Source organism: Paramisgurnus dabryanus, chromosome 24 (genome assembly GCF_030506205.2).
Source record: "Paramisgurnus dabryanus chromosome 24, PD_genome_1.1, whole genome shotgun sequence".
NCBI classification, from domain to species: Eukaryota; Metazoa; Chordata; class Actinopteri; order Cypriniformes; family Cobitidae; genus Paramisgurnus; species Paramisgurnus dabryanus.
The window spans coordinates 21,693,845-21,703,205 of NC_133360.1; the positions used below are offsets into that span (position 1 = coordinate 21,693,845).

Genomic DNA, 9,361 nt, shown 5'->3' on the forward strand with positions numbered 1-9,361 from the left:
TTGAATATTGTTCCAACAACTCTTTTTCTTCATCAGTGAGAGCTGATCTCCAACTTTCAAGTGCTTTTGTTACAATGCGGCATGATTTGAGCTTTAAATGCTCAGCAACTGTGTACACATCTTTAAAATCAAGTCCTGCTATTTGATGTAAGTGACCAAGTGTTGTCACTTTGGTATTCAGTAAAGTTCTTTCAGGTACAGCAAATGATGCTTCATGTGTTAGGTCCAAACGTGAACCAAAGACCAAAGGTTCTTGGAGTAACCAAAATAGAGAGGGAGCACTGTTGTCCTTGTTAGTCTTAAATAAAGACCAGACTTTGAATAAGTTGCGATAAAAAACTGGAGAGTCACAAAGTCTTAGTCTATGAGAGTCCAGCCAAAACAAAGCTTTGTCCAAGCCTAGGCCTTCAATGTTCCGAAGAATTGCACAAGCAACGCCCATCCAACTTGACTCTGTTGAACACATTAAAAGTCTTTGCACATACTGTAGACGAAAGGCAGCCGTTCTGCTCTGCAAGTGTACTAGACCAAGTCCCCCATCCTCTTTTGACAGGTACAACACACTTTTCGGCACCCAGTGCAATTTGTCCCAAAAAAAGTCAATTAAAATTGACTGGATTTTTGTCAAAATGACAACTGGGGGGTCTATACAAGCCAAACGGTGCCAAAGGGCAGATGCAACAAGATTATTAATAATCAAAATACGTCCCTTATAGGACATTTTAGGAAGTATGTAAATGACCACTAATTCCCCCATCAATGAAGTGAGCTGACATCTTTACCTCAAGCTGTAGAGGGCGATGTTGTCAAGGAACTGTACAAAAAGGCTTTCACCAAAAAGGACCTTATTGCTAAACTTTGAGCAAAATGCTGCTAAAGAGCTATTTATTTATTTTTGCTTTAGTTAAATATTGATTTTGTTGAATGCTTAAAGTGTACTTTTTTGTGATTGGTTTTGTTTTAGTGCTTATGTTTTTACCACATACTTTTATTTTGAAATATGAGAGGAAGTGCGGAGGCGCTGTGTGTGTATTTTCGCGCACTTTCTAAGGGAAGCGTCAGTCTGATTAACGCTACCGGAGACGTAAGGTGATCGTTTTGTACATGCTGTTAAAAAAGGTTTATTTCTCCAACTAAGCTCCTGGCTGACAAAGGGCACAAGGTACTGTTGTGATTTTGTACTGTTTGGTGAACTTTGAGACTTTCATATGTTTATTTTACTTTGCTTAATCTTTTAATTAATCTCATCTGAAGCTGTTCGTGAATGTTAGACGGGTCAATTGCGTATATTTGTTAATGTTGCTGATATCGTCTTATTTCTGTTTATTGCATCCTAAATAGTTTAGTATGAAACTGTCTTTATTTGGTAATATATGTTTTTCTCTAATTGAGTCATTTGTACTAAAAGGTTAACTCCAGTCCAGTGTTAATTAAGCTAACATTGCACTTTAAAATGAGATTTTTGTAATCCATTAAATGGTTTAGTCTTTAAGTTAGCACTTTATTTGAAGATTATCAATCATCTAAAACCTTTTAGTAGTCTTTATTTGCACTAAATATTGTTACTGCCAAGTGTAAATAATTTATATTATTAAGGATTACAGTACGGTAAGGGAGTGATACTAAATGAGCCTGTAGACTAAAATGTGATTTATTGTCAGACTATATATGGTCTAAGACAGTGTAAATGTGTATTATGTGTTTATGGACATTAATGTTTAACTTGTGGGCAAATGACTAATTAATTATCTGTTTGTTTGTTTTTATTCAGCTCTTACGGTGTTTGTCCTAGAAATTAAATCTTTCATAAACATCAGTTGAGAGTCAGTTGTCATCTGTTCAGCCGGGGATGCTACAGTAAGAGCTTTACCCAGAAGAACAACAGCTTCACGCCATCAGTTCTACCACACCTCTGAAAGCTGTCTAATGACAACCAAAGGAATTGATTTGTCTGTGGCACTCCTTTAAAGAAAATGGATGCATCTGAAACTAAAGACCCAGAACAGCAAGTGGAGGCCGCTCCTGATGGAACAGAAGAGGAGGAGCTTCGCCGTTCTGGTCGACAACGGAACCCTACGGAGAAGATGCGTGCATATATAAAGGAGGAAGCCCTGAAAAAGGAGAAAAAATTGCTTCAGCTGTACGAACAATGGAAAGAGTTGGCTCGCGACACAAGGAAGGAGTTAAAAAAAGACGTCAGTGAGAGCCAACTGGTAGCACTTATTAATATACTTGAGAAGGGAAGGGATGATGTCATGCAAGTTTACCTGGAAATCAGAGATCACATTGCTCCATCCAGTGACACTAGACGCAGAATTGATACTTGTGAAGCTGTGACAAAAGATATTTCAAAGATCATTTTTGACAGAATGGCATGCCTTGAGGACTTTGAACAAGAAAATGTAAAACACAGCCTTCGTGAGTTACTCCATCATGATCATGCTCGCTCTGTCTACGGATCCACAGTCTCATGCCCCACATCATCAAGGTCTACGGTTATGTCAATTGCAGCGAAGCGGGCAGATGCAGCAGCTGAATTAGCAGCCAAAGAAGCAGAATACTCATTAATTCAAGAGATCGAAGCACGGAAGTGTGAACTGGAAAAACTAAAGGTAGAGAAGGATCTAAAAGCGGCTAGAGCCAGACTGCAAGCATATGATCAAGAAATGTCACAGGAAGTCAGCATTCGTTCTTCAAACTCAAATGCAGGAGAACACCAGGATGTAAGCTTAATGGCGCAGCGGCAGGTGTTTCCATTTCCCGTTCAATGTCCTACCAACATTACAACATCACGTCCTACTGACATCACAGCTAAATCCTCACCTCCAAAATCTGATATAGCTTATCTCGCTCAAGCTGTACAAGATAGCATAGCCCTAAACAGGCTGCCTACAACAGAACCATCCATATTCACTGGTGATCCTATCCAATTCATTGAGTGGAAGGCTGCATTTGTGTCGCTCATTCATGGAAAGGCCATATCTTCTGCTGACAAGCTGCACTATTTAAAAAGGTATGTTGGTGGGCCAGCCCGCAAATCTCTTGATGGCATCTTCTACAGGAATGATGATGAGGCTTATAATGACGCATGGAACAAGCTGAATCAACGGTATGGACAGCCATTTGTCATACAGAAGGCATTCAGGGAAAAACTATCCAAATGGCCTAAGATTCAGTCTAAGGATGCTGAAGGGTTCAGAGAATTCTCAGACTTCTTGAACGCATGTCATCAAGCTATGCCTCACGTCAAAGGGCTCGAAATACTGAATGACTGTGATGAAAACCAAAAACTCGTACACAAATTACCAGATTGGGCAGCAGCACGGTGGAACCGTCAGGTCACGCAGACACTGATTGAGACTCATGACTTTCCAAAGTTTATAGATTTTGTCACCTTCATGTCAATGGAAGCAGAGATTACATGTAATCCAGTCACCTCCTTCAGCGCTCTTCGTGCCTCTGACCACATTTCAGAAAAATGGAATCATAAGGACAGTAAAAGGAACAAGGCTAACGTCTTTCACATTCGAACAGCTACAGAAGATAAACAGAATGATGAAAATGAACAAAGCCCTGTTAAAGGAAATTATATCACGTGTCTCTTCTGCAAAGACAGAAAGCATAAGATTCACAGCTGTTCTAAATTTTTGGCAACATCCCTGGAAGAGAAACGGAAATATGTGAAGGAGAACAAACTCTGCTACGGTTGCATGAAACCGGGCCACGCTGCAAAAGACTGCCGTCACCGTTTGTCCTGTGACAGCTGCAAAGGTAGACATCCAACATGTCTACATGATGAAAACTACACAAAGAAATTCATCCCTGCACGAGTCTCAAACCAAGGTGACACAGAGACAACTACTGCTACATCTCACAAAGTAGAGAATCATGAAACTTCCACCAATACTTCAATGATCGTGCCAGTGTGGGTATCAACTGAGAGGAATCCAGGCTCTGAAAAACTTGTTTATGCTCTGCTTGACACCCAGAGTGATACTGTGTTTATCGAACGAGAATTGAGCAACAAGCTACATGCTGACTCCTGTCCTGTGAGACTGAAATTAACAACTATGACTGCAAAGGATGTTATCATGCCGAGTGAAAGAGTGTCGGGACTCAAAGTAAGAGGCTACAATTCCTCTGTTTTTCTCAGTCTGCCTCCTGCCTACACTAAGGACTCTATTCCAGTGAGCCGTACTCACATCCCTACTTGTGACACAGCACGACATTGGAAGCATCTCTCTACAATAGTGGACAAAATTCCACCTCTGCAAGATTGTGAGGTTGGCCTTCTCATAGGCTACAGCTGTCCAAGGGCTTTGGCACCAAAAGAGGTAATTTTGGGAGGAGACGATGAACCCTATGCAATTCATACAGACCTAGGATGGAGCGTTGTTGGTCGTCTGTCATCAGACCATGAATTGCAAAGTTTCAATACCATTTGTCATCGAGTCAGCATTAAAGAGCTCCCCCCAGTGACTCCAGCAGATGTTATTAAAGTATTGGAGTCTGACTTCAAAGATGATGGTGAAGACAATAAAACAGTTTCACAGGATGACATCCTCTTCTTGACCAAACTGCAGCAAGGCATCAGGAAGAATGACTACGGACATTACGAGATGCCTCTCCCTTTCAGAGCAAGACCTCATTTGCCTAACAATAAACAGCTTGCCATTCTAAGGCTCGATCATCTCAAAAGGAAACTGTTGAAAGATGAAAGGTACAAGGAACACTACGTAAGGTTTATGGAAGAGGTAATTGAAAAGGGTGATGCAGAAGAAGTATATAGGGAAGGAAAGGATGGAGAGAACTGGTACATCCCTCATCACGGGGTGTACCATCCCAAAAAGCCAGACAAGCTCCGTGTTGTCTTCGACTGCTCCGCCAAGTACCAGGGTACCAGCCTTAACAACCATTTACTCCAAGGTCCAGATTTAATGAATAATCTGACTGGTGTTCTTGTAAGGTTCAGACAACATCCCGTCGCCCTTATGTGCGATGTGGAAAAGATGTTTCACCAGTTTCATGTGGAAGAAGCAGATCGAAATTACCTCTGTTTTCTCTGGTGGAAAAATGGAAACTTGTCTTCACACCCACAAGAATACCGCATGAAGGTCCATCTCTTCGGTGCTACTTCATCACCTGGATGCGCCAACTATGGCCTAAAACATCTCGCTAAGGAATATGAGTCCATGTATCCTCTTGGCTCAAAATTCATCACAACAGACTTCTATGTAGATGATGGTGTCACCAGTGTAGCCAGTACAGAAGAAGCTGTTCAGGTAGCAAGAGAAGCTCGTCAACTGTGCGCCTTAGGTGGTCTTAGACTGCACAAATTTATTTCCAATGACAGAGTTGTTCTGGATAGCATTCCAGTTTCTGAACGAGCTGTTGAAGTAAAGTCATTTGACCTCAACTTTGACGACACACCCCTAGAGAGAGCTTTAGGGATCCACTGGCACATTGATTCTGACAGATTTAGATTCTCTGTTAACCTCAAAGACCAGCCAGCAACACGCCGTGGCATACTATCCACAGTTGCATCACTGTACGATCCGCTGGGCTTTATTGCTCCTTTCCTGCTCAATGGAAAATTAGTGCTTCAGGAAATGTGCAGAAATGGAACAGGCTGGGATGATCCCCTTCCTGAAGAATTGCAGCCAAGGTGGGAGCTTTGGAAAGCTGATCTTGTGAACTTGGAGCGGATCGATATACCTCGCTGCTATGCGCCTGCAAACTTTGGAAAGGTCATCAAAAGAGAACTGCATCACTTCTCTGATGCCAGTAACAGCGGATATGGCCAGTGTTCCTATTTAAGATTAACAAGTGAAGAAGGAAACATCCATTGTGCCCTGGTCATAGGGAAATCCAGAGTTGCTCCCATTAAGATCCAGACTATTCCCAGGCTCGAACTGACGGCTGCCGTCATCTCAGTTGCCATGAGCAAAATGCTGAAACAGGAGCTGAAATATGCAGACATAGAAGAACATTTCTGGACCGATTCTCAAGTAGTCTTGGGATACATAAACAACGAAGCACGGCGCTTTCATACGTTCGTGGCAAACAGAGTCCAGAAGATCCATCTCAGCACTAATCCTCAACAGTGGAGATATGTTCCCACTACTGAAAACCCAGCTGACCATGCGTCAAGAGGTTTGAACGCTGGTGAGATTCTTACCTCGAACTGGTTGACAGGGCCAAGTTTCTTATGGAAGAAAGACATACCGCCTGTTGCAGATATTGACATTGCACTAGCAATTGGAGATCCTGAAGTGAGACAAGTTCAGACACTGAGTACAGAAACAACAGAAATCAGCCTCTCAGACCGCTTGTTAAAGCTGTCTTCATGGTCTAGAGCTGTCCAAGCTGTAGCTCGCCTTGTTCGCCGAGCCAAAGGAGATAAGTCCAACAGTCATAGTACTGTAGCTGAACGAGAAAATGCCAAATGCATCATCATTAAGGACTTACAAAGAAACACATATCCTAAGGATATCAAGTTGTTGAGCAAGGGAGCCCAGCTGTCACCTGGCAGCAAGTTATATCGTCTTGATGCCTTCCTAGATCAAGGAGGAGTACTCAAGGTGGGAGGAAGGCTTTGCGATGCAACCCTACCCAACTCAGTCAAACACCCAGCAGTCATACCTAAAGATCACCACGTAACAAAGATGATTATCTCTCAATGTCATGTGAATGTCAAACACCAAGGAAAGGGCCTTACAATTAATGAGATCAGATCACAAGGCTACTGGATTCCAGGTATGAACAGAGCAGTAGCCTCCCATGTGCATCATTGTGTAACATGTCGGAAGCTTAGGAGACCCACAGAGGAACAAAGAATGGCTGACCTCCCTTCAGAGCGTACAAATCCATCTCCACCATTCACGTACTGTGGTATGGACTGCTTTGGTCCTTTTATCACCAAACAGAGTCGGAAAGAACATAAAAGGTATGGCCTTCTATTCACATGTTTCAGCTCCAGAGCTATTCATATTGAAATGCTTAATGACATGTCAACAGATGCCTTTATCAATGGCCTGCGCTGTTTCATTGCATTACGGGGAGCAGTACGTGAAATCAAATGTGACCAAGGCACCAACTTTGTAGGAGCCAAGAATGAGCTTAAGAATGCTCTCAAGGAGATTGACGAGGATCGTCTGACAGTGTTCTTAGCTGAGAAACAGTGCGACTTTGTCCTAAATGCGCCCCATTCAAGCCATGCAGGTGGAATATGGGAAAGACAAATCAGAACAGTAAGAAATGTTCTACGCTCAACTCTCTCACTTTCTTCTGACAGACTGGACGATGCATCACTCCGGACATTCTTTTATGAAGCAATGGCAATCGTAAACAGTAGACCACTCTCGGTCGACAACCTAAATGACCCCAACAGCCTTGCACCTCTCACTCCTAATAACCTGCTTACCATGAAGTCTATTCCAGCACTACCACCACCAGGCAGATTCCTCAGAGAAGACATCTATGCAAGGAAAAGGTGGCGACATGTCCAGTATCTCGCCGAGCAGTTTTGGAGTCGTTGGCGTAAGGAGTATTTATCCAACATTGCCACCAGACAGCGCTGGCACACAGCAAAGAGAAACCTACAAGTAGGAGATATTGTCATGGAGAAGGCTGACAATCTGCCCAGGAATGAGTGGCGGCTGGCCAGAGTTACAGAGACTACTACAGATAAAGACGGGCTTGTGAGAAGGGTTAAGATATGTCTTGGTGACCGGCATCTGGAAAAGGATGGTCGTCGCCTTAATAAGCTGTCTGTCATTGAAAGGCCAGTCCAGAAGCTGATACTGTTGCTAGAGGCCGTCTAGCCGCTTCCAGATACAACCACGTGTATCCTTTTCATTATATTGGGTTTTCAGTTAAAGGTTACTTTTTTACTTTAAGTCTTTAAAAATCATTGGTCATTTATATTCCTTAATGACATATAAATCACTCATGATTTGGTGGGAGTGTAAATGACCACTAATTCCCCCATCAATGAAGTGAGCTGACATCTTTACCTCAAGCTGTAGAGGGCGATGTTGTCAAGGAACTGTACAAAAAGGCTTTCACCAAAAAGGACCTTATTGCTAAACTTTGAGCAAAATGCTGCTAAAGAGCTATTTATTTATTTTTGCTTTAGTTAAATATTGATTTTGTTGAATGCTTAAAGTGTACTTTTTTGTGATTGGTTTTGTTTTAGTGCTTATGTTTTTACCACATACTTTTATTTTGAAATATGAGAGGAAGTGCGGAGGCGCTGTGTGTGTATTTTCGCGCACTTTCTAAGGGAAGCGTCAGTCTGATTAACGCTACCGGAGACGTAAGGTGATCGTTTTGTACATGCTGTTAAAAAAGGTTTATTTCTCCAACTAAGCTCCTGGCTGACAAAGGGCACAAGGTACTGTTGTGATTTTGTACTGTTTGGTGAACTTTGAGACTTTCATATGTTTATTTTACTTTGCTTAATCTTTTAATTAATCTCATCTGAAGCTGTTCGTGAATGTTAGACGGGTCAATTGCGTATATTTGTTAATGTTGCTGATATCGTCTTATTTCTGTTTATTGCATCCTAAATAGTTTAGTATGAAACTGTCTTTATTTGGTAATATATGTTTTTCTCTAATTGAGTCATTTGTACTAAAAGGTTAACTCCAGTCCAGTGTTAATTAAGCTAACATTGCACTTTAAAATGAGATTTTTGTAATCCATTAAATGGTTTAGTCTTTAAGTTAGCACTTTATTTGAAGATTATCAATCATCTAAAACCTTTTAGTAGTCTTTATTTGCACTAAATATTGTTACTGCCAAGTGTAAATAATTTATATTATTAAGGATTACAGTACGGTAAGGGAGTGATACTAAATGAGCCTGTAGACTAAAATGTGATTTATTGTCAGACTATATATGGTCTAAGACAGTGTAAATGTGTATTATGTGTTTATGGACATTAATGTTTAACTTGTGGGCAAATGACTAATTAATTATCTGTTTGTTTGTTTTTATTCAGCTCTTACGGTGTTTGTCCTAGAAATTAAATCTTTCATAAACATCAGTTGAGAGTCAGTTGTCATCTGTTCAGCCGGGGATGCTACAAAGTAAAAACCTCCACTTGTCCAGTCGCCCTTTTACTTTTTCAACAGTGTCTTCAAAATTCATTTTCACAACATCATCACTCCCCAAAAAAACTCCAAGATATTTAAAACCATCTCTGGTCCACTTTAAGCCTTCAGGAAGCTTTGGTTCACCTCTTAGCCATTTACCAACTAATATGGCTTCACTTTTTTTCCAGTTCACTTTAGCGGATGAAAGAAAATTAAAATCATTTAAGGTCTTTGACAACACATTTACATCATTAGATCCACTG

General features: G+C 41.3%; 1 protein-coding gene across 2 annotated transcripts; it reads left to right on the plus strand.

The window, feature by feature from the left end:
- The first annotated feature begins 801 nt into the window (after nucleotides 1-801).
- On the plus strand, nucleotides 802-9,091 carry LOC135740872 (uncharacterized). 2 transcript variants are annotated; one of them, XR_010529288.1, is made up of 2 exons: nucleotides 802-8,395; nucleotides 9,005-9,091. XR_010529288.1 is itself a non-coding variant. In XM_065259413.1 (2 exons), exon 2 carries the CDS (start codon nucleotides 1,974-1,976, stop codon nucleotides 7,821-7,823), a length of 5,850 nt encoding a protein of 1,949 aa, XP_065115485.1. In that variant the 5' UTR covers nucleotides 802-1,162; nucleotides 1,772-1,973; the 3' UTR covers nucleotides 7,824-9,085. The 2 variants fall into 2 exon arrangements, 1 of the variants encoding a protein (XP_065115485.1); XM_065259413.1 differs by having other exon boundaries at nucleotides 802-1,162; nucleotides 1,772-9,085.
- Nucleotides 9,092-9,361: the final 270 nt, after the last annotated feature.

Bases quoted from the DNA above. Each gene is read 5' to 3' on its own strand.
- LOC135740872 (XM_065259413.1), top strand. From the start codon at position 1,974: ATGGATGCATCTGAAACTAAAGACCCAGAACAGCAAGTGGAGGCCGCT.